The sequence below is a fragment of the Pterocles gutturalis genome, unplaced genomic scaffold (genome assembly GCF_000699245.1).
Source record: "Pterocles gutturalis isolate BGI_N339 unplaced genomic scaffold, ASM69924v1 scaffold315, whole genome shotgun sequence".
NCBI classification, from domain to species: Eukaryota; Metazoa; Chordata; class Aves; order Pterocliformes; family Pteroclidae; genus Pterocles; species Pterocles gutturalis.
The window spans coordinates 3962-22083 of record NW_010140291.1 but is presented as its reverse complement, the minus strand read 5'-3'; the positions used below and the strand labels follow the sequence as shown (position 1 = coordinate 22083).

The 18122-nt window shown below is 36.7% G+C and overlaps 1 protein-coding gene across 1 annotated transcript; it reads left to right on the top strand.

The window, feature by feature from the left end:
* Positions 1–824: 824 nt before the first annotated feature.
* ARFIP1 (ADP-ribosylation factor interacting protein 1) lies at positions 825–17265 on the top strand (the record flags this gene model as incomplete). The annotated part of the gene is made up of 4 exons (XM_010083570.1): positions 825–1046; positions 4490–4647; positions 7552–7726; positions 15658–17265. Coding segments are annotated over 4 exons (711 nt in total), but the record flags the coding sequence as incomplete, so codon positions are not given.
* Between the last annotated feature and the right edge of the window lie 857 nt (positions 17266–18122).

Below are 18122 nucleotides of genomic sequence, written 5' to 3'. Positions count from 1 at the left end.
GGCTCACTACCAAGTTGGGCTCAAGTCTTTGGCAGAGAAGGTGTCATAGATACGTGGAATGTGGTAGCAGCCTCAGCCATCATGGCCATTGGCTGGGTGGAAGTGTCTACAGCCTTGTAACAGTTTTCTGCTCACTGTGTTAATGAACAGCAAATGTTAAGAATTTGACCTGTCACAGAACAGAAATAGTAAGTCTTTCTGAGGCAATCAACTCCACTTCATAGATGTGTAAATAATGAGAAGTGTACTTTAATAGTTTTACATATTTCTCAGTAGGAGTTCCCAGTTCCTCAGTCATCTTCAAAAATCATGGTGAAATACACCACCACCTCCTTACCTCCCCCTCAGAAAAACCTCAAAATTAACATTTTTGGAAGACATAACATGGGTGATCTGGAATTGGATGGTTGGTAGACAAAGCCCAAAAGATCAGTAACTAGATATTTTTATGCAGAACTAGTAATACTCCCATTAACTGACTTTAATGCAGTGGGCTAAATTGCTTCTTTTAACTTAATGAGATTTACCAAAGCTAAAAAGAGATAAGAGTTCTTTTACTTGAGAAACAATTAGTTATGCTCTTGATTTGCTAACTTGAATATTCATCCTAGTAGGAGTTGAGACTTGTCCAACTGTTCTTGCTGAGTCCTGATAAACTTCTAAAGAGTGCGTTGTTTTTTCAGTTTGTTGTGCAAACTTATATTGGGAGGGGTGATTGTGAAAGAATTGTGTGTAATTATATGTCCCTTGCAGCTGAAAATGGGTGTATGCTGTGTTGTCTTGAATATACTTGATTCTTTATAATTTAATTTTTTTTCCCCCAGTGTACACGTCAGATCATCTCTGAAAAATTGGGTCGTGGCTCAAGAACAGTAGATCTCGAACTAGAAGCTCAGATAGATATGTTAAGAGATAACAAAAAAAAATATGAAAATATCTTGAAACTGGCACAGACGCTGTCCACACAACTCTTCCAGATGGTACATACCCAAAGGCAACTTGGAGATGCATTTGCTGACCTGAGTTTGAAATCATTGGAACTTCATGTAAGACTTTTTTAGTGTTAAAAAATGAAATGGCAGAGATGAAGATAAGCCAAATTGACTCATGCAGGGTATATAGTAGTTAGCAGCTATTTTTCTAAACATTGTAGTTAACAGTGTATTATATGCTCTTTGTATTAAAAGCTTATGTAAGTCACGTAAAACTGTAGGAACTTATTTAAATTACTGTAGCTCTTTATTGTTTCTTAAGTATTTGCCTTTAGTTTATGTTTGGACTCAAGAACTGACAACTTTCCTTTGTATAGAAAATGCATTTTACTATTTATTTTGCTTCTAATGAAATGTCATCAAAGTGTTCCAGAGTGTTACGTCATTTCAGTACAGGATGTCTTTGGGGAATATGCCTGGGAGTGAGCGGAACAGGGCACGTTACTCCACTTGTGCACATTGAATGTGAATAAATTATTTTTGTAGCGTATTCAAGCATTGAGAGTTCATCTCAGTGTGTTTTTTTTAATCAGAATTTTGCAAGTAATAGGCCTAATCTGCATTCTTACGTCGTTTGGAGTTTCTGAGCAAGAGAGGCAATCCTTAGATATCTGCATTTGGGTTGTTACGATTCCTTGGTTTAGCAGTTTGTGTAACACTGACATTTTTTGTTGCCAGTAATAAGACTGTCAGCTATAAGGAGAGAGAAGGTAGATGTTGTGTACAAAACATGGTAGCTGGCTTGCTTCTACATTGATTGTTCTGTACTTCCAAAGGTAGAGCAATTTGATACTGCTCCTGGTCCTTTGGAAAACCCATATTAAGGGTCTTAATGACTCCCTAAAACATAGCTGCTGAAACAGCCCAAATTGTCTTTGTGACTATTTAAACTTAAAATCTCTATTTTTCGCTTTTCATGATTGTCTGTTCCCATTGAGTTTTAAGGGAGGTGGTGGAGTTCATGCTTGCACCGAGGAAACTTGATCGATGGCTAGCTGAAAAAATTTGAGACTCCTGCACTGGAGTACAGGAATTTTTAATATTACAGTTTGACAGATGAAAATACGTGAAAGTAGAAGACTTCTAGCAGCTAAGAGATTAAATAATCTGCCAAAAGAAGAAGTTTTTAATAATCAGTTTACTCTTGACACAAATATGGGCATGTGGTTTGTGGCAGAACTTAGTGATTGTTATGAAGTATGTGCTGAAGTTGGATGTTTCTTGTGAAACGTGGATTAAATCTGGCATCATGATCTTGTTTAATGGATGGGGCTTTTTCCATTAATAGCTTGTAAGTTCTAACGGGAATACTGTTCTTCCAGATTCTTTCAGCATCTTGTACTGCTCTTGGAATTTGTTTCAGTCATTCATCTCCTGTGTAGATTATTGAATGGGGCTGTTGATGCAAATCAAATAAAGGTTTCAGCTGCTGTAATAAAAGTTATCTAACCTTTGCCTCTTGGAGACTTGCCTGATATTTGTCTCTTTCCTCTTTGTGTTCCCCCTTTATTTAACCTGTACTGTATTACCATCTGTAGCCTGGCCTGTTTTTCTTGGATATTTGGATAGCTTTGTTGTCTCTAAAACTTTTGCAATACTAAAAGTAAAATTTCTGAACAGTTAGTCTTTAATGTGCTAACAGTATATAAGTTTAAAAGAACAAAAACAAGACCTGCACCAATTCTTAAGGTAATACTTCTGATTTTATGCGTATTAACAAAATGAGATCTTAATGCAGTTATCTGCAGAGGTATTGCTTAGTGTGAATGTTTTGCTGTTTCTCTTTTGGATACAAGAATAACTCCTGATTCCAGGCTCATGTGCCTCTAATTATAGAGGCAGATGAATTCCAATTTTAATTGACCTGTGCATAGAGTATGAACTGAGTGTAAACTCTTGATACAGAAAGGATTTCCTGTCTATTTTGTGAGAGGTATCTGCGGAGGTCACGGACAAAACTCAAAAGTTTTTATATGAAACTGTATGAACCAGTGGAAGGATTGTTTTGGTGGCCAGTGTGTTTCTTAGTCCTGTCCTTCTTACCCCCTCCTTTGAACTGGGGGTGTTGCTCATTTGGGTCTGTGATGATCCGGGTCAGAGAACCATCTGGAAAAGTGACTGCAGGCTTGCCTACAGGAGGGAAAAGAGATGGGACTGAACACTGCTGAAAGGGGCAGTTGTACTGCTGTCGTCTCTGCCTGTATGCTCCTACTTCCCTCTGCTAGCAGTTGTGCTGCTGTGTAGCTGGCAATGTTAGAACAAAAAAGCTGAAAAAGACCATTTTGGGATCTCAGCAAGATCTGTAGTGATTTGGATGACTGCTTTTGCCACCCAAGCAGCTGGGCAAAGCAAAGGTGACAGTCCTTAAGTGATGTTTACAGGGCTTAGCTCATGAGAACTTGCCCTAAGCGCTCTTGCTTTTTTCTTCTCCTTCAAATTGCTCACTTCCACTGCACCTCCTTTTCTAGAGGATTCTTGTGTTATCATTGCACATTACCCTTACCCTTATGAAGTCATTAATGTTAACGTGAAATATCATTTGGCTTTTTTTTTTGGTGTTTGTGTTCCAGACAGATGAAAGGGAACTGGGAGAATACAGCACTTCTGAGTCAGTTGTTGGCAGTGTGCAAGCCTGAAAAGACAAAGTTCCAAATATGAGTCTAGAGTGTTTTACAGCCATTACAACTGGAGAATTTATTCTTTTCTGAGAACTCCCATCTGCAGAATATGAAGATGCCATATGGATGACATAAATATAATAATTGGACTCATTTGGCATCCATGCATTAGGAAAGTCTTTGCAGCCTTGGTCAGGGCTTACACTGCTGTTAACAAAAAGACATGAACAAACATATATCCAAATGTGACTGAAATGCCTTGGAAATAATTTTGCCTTTGTCCCTTTAAAATTTATGGCTCAATTACATTATAACTTTTATTTGCTATTCATTATAATGCTTTACTCTTCAATTATTTACAGTCTATTAAATTGTGATAGATGTTGGGTTTTTTTGCAGTGCGCTTTTCCAGAATGCAAGAATAAAACTTAATAGCTAATTAATGCTGTCTGCCCTTGTGAATTTAGTTTTATTACTGTATTTAATTTAGTGGTGTCTCTGTTGGTATTAAAGCATTACCTAGACAACCACATGAGAGATGCTGGATTAAAACCCTGCTGAATAACAATGTAAAGATTACATTAGCACTTACTTTTAAGTAACATTCAAGACTTCTGAGTGCAGAAAAAAATCACAAAATAGGATTTAACATCATGCGCGGTAACAAAATTGTAAGCCATGTTTTACTGGTGTTAGATTTCATAAAAACTGTGAACTGAATATTGTATTGAAATCCTATCTGTTTAATCATAACCATACCCAAACAGAAGTGAAAGAACTGCCATATCTGTGTTTTTGTATTTTTTTTAATGTAGTTGCTGATGAATGTTATGATTTTAAATGATCTACAGTTTTGTTTTCTCTTCCCTTTGTTTATAGGAGGAGTTTGGCTACAATGCAGATACACAGAAACTTCTAGCTAAAAATGGAGAAACTCTTCTTGGGGCTATTAACTTTTTTATTGCCAGTGTGAATACATTGGTGAATAAAACAATTGAGGATACATTATTGACTGTGAAACAGTATGAAAGTGCCAGGTAGCTATTCTATGTCTAGCTATTTTCATTACAAACTAATCTTCAGGAAACAGACTTTTTATCAGACTTTTAATCCTTGTATTTGAGTGACTAACCTGTCAGATAAAAACCTTCTTACACAATTCGCATGTAATGAGGATTTACAGTTACCTGCTTCATTGCACGTATGTTCAAATGTTTTGTAAATGTGCTGTTGTAGACTTAATTTTACTTGTTAGCTCTAGGAGTAATTGTAGCTATTTTTTCCTGTGTGCTGGATTAAGGTGGCTTTCTAGGCAGTGTGACAGTGCAAGATTAATCCTTTGATCCTGCTGCATTGTAATAGGTAAAATAATCTCTTTGACTGAAAAACATTTATTTTGTGCTTCTGGTGATGCACAATATGTGTAGTTCACGCTTCAATTTTTATGCAGAAATTGCAGGCTTGGTCAGAAAGGGGAAAATAAAAATCAATTTCTTAGTGAGTGAGTAACATCTAGCAGTAGATAATGGGTTTCCTGCCCGGGAGAAGGTTACTTTTGGATGTAGCATAGTTCCATTTCTGCCAGGGTTTGGACATGTGGTCCTTTCTGCTCCCTGGTTCCATTCTGACTTTCTTTCTCTTAACAGGATAAAGTGTGTTTCTTTTAATTTGCCAAAGGATATAGTTTATGCATAAACTTTTGGTGGACATTTTTCTTTAGGTCAAAAATTGCGACTGCTTGAGTTTTGAAGTTCTTTCCCCCCTTTTTTTAATTGTTCTGTTCTAATGCTTATTTATAAGCAAAATAGTAAGGCATGAAAGGCAGAATTAATATGAATATAACATTGCTTTATTTTTGCCATTAAAGTATTTAAAAAATAATTGGTTCACACATTTTCCAGGTATCCCCTTGAAAAGTTATACAAAATACATCTGCTACAATTGTTCTTGCCAGTCATTTTCAATATGTGGTTCTTCCCTCCTGGAATACCTTCATTGCTTTCTCTTTCTGTTCATTAAAGAAATAAAGTATTTTGCCATTTTAATAAGGCAAAGAAATGGCAAAGGTTCTTCACTTACATAGCCAGTCCATCATTTTGCAATGTGAAAATAGGTCACATTTATTTCTGTGCCTCTTCTTCCCTGACCCCAGTTGAACTTTAGCATTCATCTGTTCCCCTCTTCTGTCAACTCTCTATTGGTTTGTTTCCTTTTTGTAATTAAGTCATAAACTATTTAAATAGAGCCTGAATCATACTGGTGAGAGAATCAGGAAGAGCCCTGTGTGAATATTACTCCTTTTACCTCTGGAAATGTAGTAGTTTAATTTTGGAGCAGTTACACCATCTGAAAAGTTGGGGTTTTTGATAACCAGTTTCTAAACCTGATTTGTTTGCCGTTTTAGAAATGTCCGTGAGAAAGCATATTTGGAAAGCCAGAAGAGGTTGGTTTGTTCCATTAAAATTAGCATCCATCACACGCTGATATGCTAGGTTCCATTAGTTGAAAGCTACAAAGAAATATGGAAGGAAGAGTGAGGCTTTGGGCAAGGCTGCCCATGACCTTGAAGTGATTTCTGGCTATTGTCTGCTTTACCTGGTCAAGTGCTGGATGGCTGTGAACAAAGGAGCACATGTTGTATAAGAGGAGGAAGAAAAATCTTAGAGGCTGTTAGTACATTTGTCTCATCCACTTGCAGTAACATTTTAAAATATAAAAATAGTTTTTCTGGCAAGGGTCCAGCATTTGGTAGACCTGCATGTAACACTGGAAAGCAGAGGATTATTTTAGTGATACAAACTGCTAACATTCCATAGGTGCTTCTTCTACTTTTAAATGCTGTATGTTGATGAATAGAAAGCTTAACTTAAATAAACTTTATTGGGGGAAAAAAAATTACTTGATGTTTTTGAAGACAAAACTGAATATTCAAACTTCTGTATTAAAAAATATTTTAAAGACATTTTGATTTTTTCCATTCAAATGAGAAAGAAGGTATGACTGGTTCATCTCCATTCATATAATAAAATGGTACAGTCTAATACAGAAAGATATCAAGGAGGTTTATAACTTTTTTAATAAATAGTGGTATATGAAGACTAGCTGGTTCAATTAAAAAGTTGTTGGGTATCTGCAGGGAAGAGCCTGTATCATAACATCAATTCCGTTCTTGCTAGCAGTATCCAGGATAGGTAATTTGGAGAGAACATGAGTAAATTAGAAAAATACTTTTCATCTGTCTTATCTAGAAGTGGGATATATATACACCTTTGGTCCAGAGTTAGCTTAAATACCTACCCGGCTGTTAGTCTTAACCTTCTGTCTTTCTCTTCCCTTATCTCCTTCAGTCCTTCAGTAGTGGTATTGATCCAGAGAGTCTGACTTTCCTAGGAAAAGAAGATAGGCCCTCAGTAGAGTATAAATAATGCATCATCTTTTTGCAGCCTGTTTATCCATAGGGCGGATGAGTTCTTGCAAAACTATTTGTCGAAGAGCTATAAAACTGTTCCAATTAATGCATACAGAGAAGGCTAGAGCATGCTAAAAAAGCCTTGGGACAGAGTTTGGTAGAAGTGAGCCATTGCTCAAACATCTGCTTAAAGGGGACGTCCTGCTCTTGGTGCTTCTCTTGCTTTCGACACAAACTCTTCACTGGACTGATTCAACAGCAGAAGAATCACCTGAAAAAAAAATTACTGGTTTTATCAGTTAATAAGCTGAGGTGTCCCACAAAAGGCTTTGACCACTGAAGCCAGCGCAAAACAGGGTTGGGAGCATGTGGCTGAGGCAGGAACAGAAGAGGGAGGGTACTTGTCAATGCAGCTTTTATTTTTTTCCATACTTGACTGTTTTGTTTGTCTTCTATTGTACTCCCTGTATGTGAGGTCTGTTTTGAGACACTTTGCCTTTAGATTTTTTTTCCTCCTCCTCTTTGTTCTCAGGATTGAATATGATGCCTATCGAACAGACCTAGAAGAGCTGAATCTTGGCCCTCGTGATGCAAACACTCTGCCAAAGATTGAGCAATCACAACAACTGTTTCAAGTGCATAAAGAGAAATACGATAAAATGCGTAATGATGTATCTATCAAATTGAAATTTTTGGAAGAAAATAAGGTAAGCTACAACATCTGTTATGTTTAGGAGTTTTGTCCTGCAGGTTTCTGCTTTGCTAGAAATACCTTAGTTGTTAGATCTTAAAATATATCTTAATTCCAAAGCAGAGTGAGCAAAGATAATAAGCTGAATTTTCTCAGTTCTTGCTGTATCACTGGAGGACAGACTTTCAGAGAAGGCAGCATTAAAATTCCCTAATCAAGCTGCTCCAGCTACAAATGGCAAACTATGGCAGTAAGTTTCTTATTGATATAGGAGGTTTCAAGTTTGGAAAAGCATTACTTTTCCAGTTTATCACATTTAATGGTTAAATGAGTCATATAACTACTGACTTAAGATTCAAATTAATACTTACCTTTGACAACACTGTAATGGAGGATATGCACAAAGAATGTGTGAGAACTGTAAAGAGTCTTCTTCAAAATTAAGCTTTCTTTAATAACTTGAACTGAGAAGTACAACTTTCTATAATTAATGCCTTTGTAGTTTCTTAATTCTAAACAGGGCTCTTGAACTGTTGGTTTGAAGGGTTTATTCCAACTATACCACTTCATCTGTACCCTCTTAATGATGGAGTTCTTACCTCTCTTATTCTGCCTACCAGGCAAAATAAAATTGCCATACAGAACACACTTTTAAACTGTGCTTTCGTTGATAAACAAGTCCTTCTAAATTGTTTCTAATTAGATGTAAAAATGATGGTCTTTCAAGATCTGGTTTTTGTTCGTACTCATAGTAAATGAAATGGTTCTAATGACCTATGAGTGTATTTCCTAGAGGGAGGAAAATATGATCAAAACTTACATAAAAGATAGTAGTTTGTCAGTTTGTCCATGTCTAGCAGTGGATTAACATTTTCAGTATGTGTTAATTCATATATATTAAAGATCTGAATGTAGGTAAAAGCTGCCTGTCAGAGAGTACAGGAGTGGTGCCAAATGACAACAGTAGCAAACCATGTTCCTTGCATGGAAGGAGGAAACTTTAAGGCAAGATCATGGGGAGAAGCTAAACTAATTAAAAGTGATTATTATTCAGAATTCTCAAATATATTATCACATATGCAGCTGAATGAAGATGGAAGGCAGGGAAGAAACATGAACCATCAACAGATGAGAAGGAAAAAAGTGGAGAAAACCAACAAACCTTTTGGTTGCCAAAACAATATATGCTAAAAATGTAGCTCCTGAGCACAGTTACTTCATATAGGCATTTGCGTTAGGACCAGAGGTCTGGAATCACATAGCCATTGAGAGCTGATGAACCAGGTAATCAGATGGTTAAAGCCTCATATTGCCCTGACTTTCATTTGTTGTTCTTGCTGAACTTGTAGCCCATTAACTTTCAAATGGAAAAAATCCATATTGAAATTCATTTTCTTGAACAAACTGAAGTCTAATCTAAATGCTGATGCTTAAGTAAGAAAATGTGTTATAGGACTGTGCTAGGTTGAAAATGGGTATACGGGCGGTGTCTTTTTTTCCCCCCTTTGTTTTCACCTTCCAATAAGTTGTTTGTTACTAATGTAGTGTACTTCTGTTGAAACTGTTTCATCCTTCAAGCTCTTATCTGTACAGGAATACTGATGCTTAAGTTCAAATTGGTTGAAAATAGCACTTACCTTGTTTCCTCTTGTTCAGCATTAACTATATAGCAGACTGATCAATTTATGTTGATACAGACAGGAAAGCTTCAGAGTGAAAGCATTTTATTTCCATCTTGTACAAAAAAAGTTTTCGTATTTTTTTTAAAAAACTAAATTATATAATTTAAGGAACACTAATGAAGTTGTCTTCCTAGTGACAGTCTTGAATGAGGTCAAGCATCCTGTTAGCAGTCACAACCTCCAAATTTTGTTTCTGAAAAAGATTGTTTTTCCTTCCTGCCTTTTCTTTTAGTTTAATACAGAGGGGACTTTCACATGCTTGAGCCTTTTTATCACTAGTTGACATTTCTGAGTTTTGACACTAGAGATGTCAAAATATTTACTAAAGGGTGGATGTAATTCTGTTCCCAAATAAGCCATAGAAAGGGCTTCCTTTACAGTCAAATATTGGCTTAAATATAATTATCTGCTGAGAGCTTTACTTGGGCAAGCTTTACTTTGCTGTATTCTATTTACTGTATAGGATTCTTCTTAGTAAACAATGTGTACTCTTAATCCTAAACCTAAATTTTCATTTCATGAGTACTTCTTTTTCAGCTTGCATCTGTCTGATAGTTTTTTTGTTCTTCTGTTGCTCAGATTGCTTCCTGGGGTATAGTGGGAGGCGCTGGTTATCTGAGAGATGATGTTCTTACCAATCTGACATCTTTATTCCATTTTTTGGTGTCACCCATTTTTTCATTAATGTCAGTGGAGGGGAACTCCTGTTAGACCTCATACTTGTCGTGCAGCTAGTATTAAGAAATTGGAATACATGATTGATTTGCCAGACAACTATATAACCATTACAAACATTACTTTTAATTTTTAGCCATATACAAAGTGTATGTGACTGCTCTTTAAATCAATTACTTTTTTATATTTTAAAGGATTATTAACTCAGTAAGTATAGGATCAGTAAGTATAGGAACTAGGTTTTAATTTCAGTTAGATTTAATAGTCTCAGATGTTCTACTTTTTCCAAAGGTAGACAGTAACAGTTGCTATGGTCCATCATAATTTATACATCTACAAATAGTGGAGGAAGAGCCCAATGGGTACAGATATATGAGTGTGTCTGTAACACAGCTGCTTCAGCTGTGGGAGTAGTGCACTGTTTAGGAGATGGCTTAAACTGAAGAACATATCTGATGTTTAACTCCCAAGTGGAGGGTTGATTTTTATATTCTCAAGCTCCTGGGGAGGGAATTTTACTGGTTATGCTGATACTATATCCTTAGCAACAGGAACTTGCCATTTTGTGTGTCTGTCCCCAGGACCATATTGGTGGCCATTTAACGGAAAGGGAGATCAAAATAAAGGAAGATCAGATGGACAAAGTACTGGCTTTACTCAGTCTCTCACAAAGGGCCTTTTTGTCCCTGTTGTAGAAAGCCTGTGTTGTTGCAAGCTTATTGCATACTAGGCAAATGAGGGTTTGTATTTGAGGAGCTATATCAAGGCATGACCTTGCCCGACTCATGTTACAATACACTAGAACATGCAAATCTCTCATCATCAGCTTTATTCATGTGTATTGTCATGGTGCTGAATCCAGATATTAATTAATATTTGTTCTGAGTCTAATTAGAGAAGCCTTTTTGGGTAAGAAAATGGTATGGTAGCCATATAATTTTTCTATTGTAGATTGTAAACCTTTGGGCTTCAAGTCTTGTATATATTGATGTAGGATGTAGTACAGTGTAGTCTCAAGCTTAGTGGTTATTATCACTTCTGTGTTGAAAACAGAATTGTGTAATGAAACTTTGCCATAGCGAAACAATTAAGCAATTTAGGGTTTAATTAAGATTAGATAAATCAGTTCATGATTATCTCCCAATAAATATGTTTTGACCATGTCACCAATATTAAACATTTTTTTAAAATAAATTGTATAATTTTTGCCTGACAAATGAATGTCAGAACAGAATCCTAGATGTTCTTTTGTAAATGCACCTCCACTAGATGTACTCAGTTATGTTCCCACTCAAAAGTTTTGTCTCATACTTGGGTAGGCTTGACATATGAGGAGAGCAGGGGAAACTGGGAGGTGATTCAAGCTGTCACTGCAAAGGAACTATAAAGCCAGTTTAACTGGCTGGTGGGCCCAGGTTGGTCTGTGTTGCTGCAGATGTCACCAAACAGCTATAATCTAGCTGGCCCTGCATTTAGGGGAAAAAAGTCATTACATGGTGGCAATCTCTTTGTGCCCGTTCTCCTGGGTTCATGTTAATATGTCAGTTAAAAGCCCCCAAAGGTACAGAGAACTGAACTGCAGTAAAGCTGGGAACGCAAGTTTCTGTCTGTAAAACCAAAATATACAAGATTTCTGTTCACTTTTGTTATAGCATTTGATCTTGAAGTTAGAACTGTTTTGTTGTTTTTGGTTTTGTGTTTTTTTCTGTGTTGCTGCAAAATTATATTGGTGCTATACCCCGCTGGCAGAGTTCTGTGGAAGTTTGTGGCATTGGGTAGTGAGTGTAAGAACAGCTGCAATCAAAATCTGTAGCTTACAAATTGTTTTGTTTTGTTCTTAGTAAGGATAATGGCCTGTTCCTAGCTTAAAGATTTCTGCCACTGAAAAATTTTTGGAAAGGCTTTATGTTTTTGAGAAAGGAAAAATTGTTACTCGTGTGTACATGTGAGAAATGTCAAATCTTTCTGTGTAAAGAAAGAAACTGAATGCACTTTGTGAGTTGTACTTCAGGAGTTTGGTGTTTAAATGCTTCCTTCTACAAATGAAAGCAATATGCAGTCTAACAGCAACCCAGATGGCATAACTGTGTAGACAAATCCAACCTACAGTATCTTCTGTGTATGAAACTTAAGTCTTCTGTTTAAGGCATGCCTGCATGCCTGTTTTTTATGCTTGTCCACAAAGTTCAGTTTTGTTTTGAGACTTAAATTTGCCAAGTCTATCATGAAGTGCTTACTCTTCTCTTAATTAGGAACAAATACGTGTATGTAGTTAATTAACAAGGAAAAACAATTTTAAATGATGTTCAACTGTAAAACGTGATGGGTTTTTGACAGGCATAGTCATACACCGGAACCTGTATTTTAGCAGCATACCATTAACATTCTTTTATTGAAAGGCAAATCTTCAAATGCTCATTCACTGGAAGAAGTGCTACATCTTAGGGCTCACGAGTTGGCCTTTAGGGCTGCAGTCTCACAGCCACTTCAAGGCTTTGCTGCAAAAAAAAAAAACGTGGTCCCTTCATGCTGTACCCCCCTTCCCCCACATTGCCTTCTCTGTTGTGCTTACAAAAGTGTTTTTGCAGCTGTGGAGAGAATCAGATTGGGGAACTGATCCAGGTTAAAGCAAATATGTTGTTGTCTGGTTAGTTTTAATCTAGATCTGTTCCCTGATCCAACTGACTACATAGCTGCATGAATGTTTTGCCAACAGAGGGCTAAGGTGAAACACAGTGTGGAATTAGGAATCAATGGCTGGATACAGGAGTGGGCAAGGCTGAGATTCTTTCATGGGAAAACTGGTTAGGTTTGAATTTGGCTTTAAATGAATACTTGTTGTCCAGTTCTTGGCTGTGATTGCAAGTGTTTTTGCAGTGGGCATCAGGTGATTTGAGATGTTACAGCTTTTTCTGTGTTCTCTTAGCTGACTGCTGCTTCGTAGTGGAGCTCATAGGAGAGCTGCTTTGTACAGTGTCAGACAGTTTAAGTGGTCTTTTTCTAGAAAATTAAAGTTACCTGAATGAAGCTATGGACAAGAAGTTCCCACTGTCACTTTCGGAAGTCACTTAGGAATCAGCTTCTGAAGGAGGAGAGCAGAAGTTGTAAAACCTTGAACCTCTGCAACCAGTTTGATAAAGATCACAAAATTTACATCACAGTGATCTGGCTTGGGCATAGAACCTCATACAATGAGGTAGCTTTGGGAGTTCAAAAAACCCCACCAAAGCAAAAAATATTTTTTTTCAGTCCAAATCATCTGCCAGTCTGTCAGTTCCTGCCTCTGTGTGTGTGTGCATGCATACGTGAGCCTAGGACTGACCGGATTTATAAAATTATCAGGAGACTTCAGGGCAATTCACAGAAGCTTTGTGTTAAAAACTACCCTAACAAAGAACCAAAATTGTTCCCAAATTTATGAACTTGGGCTGGGAGGGTGGATTAATTACCCCTCTATTATCTGAGTTCCTAGAAACAGTATGAATAAAACTCTAGTAGCATTTTATAATATCCTAGGACAGTGAGTGTACTTCTGTGGAGAATTCCTAGCTTGGATTGCATGAAGTCTTGCTTGTCAATGATGAAAGAATCTGCTCAAGAAAAAGACTGTACCTGCTAAATTTTTTGCTCTCTAACCTTTTAGAAGCAAACCTTTTATGTTGTTGTGACGTTTTCCACTTCTATGATATAATATTTTTGGGATGAAAAAATTTATAGATTAAAAAAATACCTGTATTTATATACATATATTCCCACAAAAAGCGAAAAAGAGGCCATCTCTTATGACTTGGAAAAGCTGAACTATGTTTGTCGAAGAAGTGTAGTTAGCTAAACTCTATATCTCCTAAATGTTAAGAAGTCTATTGTGAATTAAAAAACCATTGTCTCAAGATATGTGCCTGGTGAACTCTTTCTAACCATACATACCTCTTTGTTTTTTTCTTGGAGAGCCTTTTGATGGAATAACCTACCATTTTACACCATTAATGAGGCAAAAAACCTATTCTTTGTCATGTGTTTAGTTGAATCAGTCAGGGATACCAGTTTTCAAATTGTCAGAGTAGCTTAGACCAAAATTTGCGTCACCAGTACTAAGGTCTGTACAGTTGTCAGTTTATAGGCAAAACTTAATTCATTAAATGAGACTACTCAGTAAAAAAAAATAAATTGTTGTATATTCATAAAAGGAATTTAAACTTTTAGTGCTGAAACTTTTATATACACCTGTGTGCATGTGTGCAGACACACATATGCTCAGTCCTTTTTTTGGAAAGTGTTTTATTTTAAAAATATATTATTAAATTTCTGTGTAGTAGTGTAAATGTTACACTCTTCTAGTGTAATAGCCAGTCTAATATGTTTGTTTTTTTCATTTGAGATCTTTTCTTTAAAGCAGGCAGTGAAGTATTTCTGTATTGAGTCACATGCATTTCAGAAAAGCAAGTTAGCCAAATAACCTGTTCAAAGAAGCTGGTCAACTGGTAGGCATAGGCCAAACATGACCCAAGGACAATTTTGTGTCGCAGCATGACAGGAATAGACTGTCCTTTGTGGATTGTGCTGAGAGATGAGGCAGTGATACAAAATTTGAGTAGAGAAAGCTTAATCTGCTACCTACCACATCCTCCCTTTGGGCTCAGTCAGTCACCCTGTTGCTCCATTCCCTTTTATGTTGGCAAGATGCTGTTGGGCTCAAGGTCTTGTAGGGTGAGAATGGGCACAGGGCTGCCACCTCAGGCATCTGAACTCTGACACAAGAGGAGGGTGGTGCTGTGCTGAGCATACGCTCAAGAACCAAAATAAAAAGTTTTGGCTGCAGGAGAGACTGGACAGATGCCTTTTCAGCATACTGTTGTTCATCATTCACAACTTCAGGTTTACTGGTGTGCTAGGATGAAAATGTAGCATCTGTTTAACTGACATTGTCAATGCTATAGCTTGGCATCATAGACTAGACTGGAAGAGAAAAAGTGATGCCCTCTGGCTGCTCTGGCGCTCTTCTCCCCAAGTTTTGGTTACTGCTATGACCTGTGCATTTCATTACTATTTTGCACAAATGGTGAAGTCAAGATATTGACCAACTGCTGTAAATAATCCTGTGTTACAGGAGATGGGCAAGAAAGAGCATCAGTTCAATTTGACTTAGGTATATGTGAGCTGGAAAACAACAGTTCTCTGCAAATGGGGCACATAAATGAACTCTGTACTTAAATAATGCATTTATCATGTACTGTCTCAGGGAAGTCCATTTGGCCTGCAGGTAGGTATCCTAAGCAGAGGTTTGGCATCTAATTTCAAGGAATCAAGTACCTGTAATCAAGTGTCTGATAACATTATGCTGTTTACTGAATTGCTTTTGATCCATGCCTACTGAGTTAGTACTGACTGCTAAGCATACTTTATGAAAAATCTCAATCACTTTCATGTTAAAGAATTTTGTATTTGCATTTTGTATTTGTATTTTTAAACTTTTATTAAATAAACCTGTATGAAGTCTGAGCATCTCAAATACTTTTTTTTTTTTCAACTGACCTGTGATCTTGTTTACATCTTCTGCCTCCTCCTAACCTATCTCTATCCTTGCCTGCAGGTTAAGGTGTTGCACAATCAGCTTGTTCTGTTCCATAATGCCATTGCGGCATACTTTGCTGGGAATCAAAAGCAGCTTGAACAGACACTTAAACAGTTCCACATCAAATTGAAAACTCCTGGAGCAGATGCCCCATCCTGGCTCGAAGAACAGTAATTGGATCAGAGAAGAGGACCCAATGTTAACCTAAAAATCTTTTAAATCTGATAATAATTAAGGATGGGGGTTGAAGGACTGTTGTAGTGATTCTTGCACAGACAGCTTTAATTTTTTCCCCTTTTATAATACTGTAAAACTGAATTTGGTGGGAAAGTGGGTGACTTTAAGGTAACCAAACGTAATTTCTGTAATTTCAAATATAGAGCACTCCTTTTGTATGTGAAGGTTGGTGATTATTTCTGTAACTAGGATAGGGGAGGAAGGGGAGGGAGGGGAAAGAAAACTATTATAGATTTGCACTGACAAATGATGTTTGTGATTTCTGGTCATTTTGGTGGCTAGTCAAAATTTTTCCAAGTGGAGGTTTACGTGATTTGTACCAACATCTGGTATTTTATAGATGAATATAGAAAACAACTTTAGTAATTTTCATATGACTTTTAAAGAGGAGAGAGTTAAAAGAATATTTTGCAGATTAATAATATAAGGCCTATATGCATTATCTGCATGTAAGGCAACAGTAGCAGGTTGCTCATTGACTAGTGGAATTGCAGCAAATGTCTTTTTAAAAGATGTACCTTTCCATCATATGTTAAAAAAAAAAGAAAGAAAAACACTAAAGCAAGAATCACTGTCAGTCTGAGGCTTCTAAGCACACATTTGCTTTGCACCAAGTGGTTTGCTGAGTGTGGCCAACCATGCAATGTACTAATTTAATTTACAATTTTACTTTCTCTGAAACAAATACCGTACTAGCCTTAAATCACAGGTATGTGCCTTTTTATAAGAGAATATTTTCAGCAAGTGTACATAATCCAAGAACCCTTTCACATAATGGTTTGTCAATTCCCGAAAAGGGAAAGGAGACTGTGTAAATGCTGTTTTGTTGTACACTTGGAGCAAGTTAAAGCTTTAGTTAACCTTCATGGACTGGTATGATCTTGAGAGATGAAAGCAAGACAGTGTGGTTTTTCTATTTAATTGAAAAAGCATACTTCAGTAATGGGAGCAATGTGGAGGATACTTTTTTAATTTCTCCATCAATTGTGTAGTCCTTAAATGTAAAATTCTATGTCAATTTTATCGTAGGCATTTTAAATTCAATATATTGGAGTCCTCATTTGCACATGTTACGTTGCTTTCTGTTTATTAAGTAAAATTAAATACTTCAGATATGTTACTTACATTGGTGTGGATCATATGATTTATGTACTGTATGTTCAAATGCCTTTCAGCTGACATTCAAAGTTTTCAGTGCTTAACACAACTGTAATGTAACTGTAAATCAAACTTTTTAATCATTCCTCATTAAATTCTTGGCCTGACAGAGCCTTCTTTTATGTTTTTGTTCTGTCAGAATCTCTTGTAATATCTCTTGTTCATTTACGTTCCCCAGAATGTATATCCTATGTGAATTTTGTATCCATATTAAAGGTGTTTGCAGTCAAACTTCCTTGACTTGTGATGGTTAAGAGTAGAAGCCAGCTTCTGCAGTGAAAGCTTAGTGCTGTTTTTCTGAGCTGCCATCACTGCCTAGGAAATTTCTGGTAAAGCAGTACTGGGTGGTAATAACTGATGCTGTTTTATTTCAGACTTTTTTAATAGTGTACAAGTTCAATTTGAATGTAGACTTGAAGTGAAACAAATCTTTCAGTATATGCAATTCTTGACTTAACCTTTTAAAGCAAATTTCATTACATTTACAACTTTTATGAAGCCATTGACCTTCACTGCTTCTGAATCTCAACATGCATATGGTATGATGGTGCAAGAAGGAAGTTAGCTGTATAACTGTACAGTCGAGCTAGGAAATGCAGATAGCAGCATTATAGCAGGGATGAAGAAAGCAAACCTATGGACTACAATTGAAGTATCACCCTTCAGAACACTGTAGGAAAAGGATACATATGGAACTTCTGCTATTGGTTTTTTGTTTCAGATTCACGCATCTCCTGCTGAGGATAGTCCTTGCCCAGAAGGAAATGATCGGTCAGAAAAGATAAGAGTGAACTTGAAGCTGAAATTGCCTTATGCAGGAATGACCCGTTGGCATTGTGTAATACTCAGACTTTTGCAATGGCTTAAAACTGCTAGAGCCTCTCCACTTGGAAGGTTGGACAAAAGGGATTACTTGCTAAAATCTGTGTATCGTTGAATACCAGCGGGAAGGAAGAATGACTTCCATTTAGCTTACCACAGCAATTGTAATTGATAGCCTCAGTGAGGAGGGTTCTGTGTTTGGCTGATCAGTAGGTTATTAAACTGATTTGTCTTGCTTTAACTTTCTTTTTTTGCCCCCATTCAAA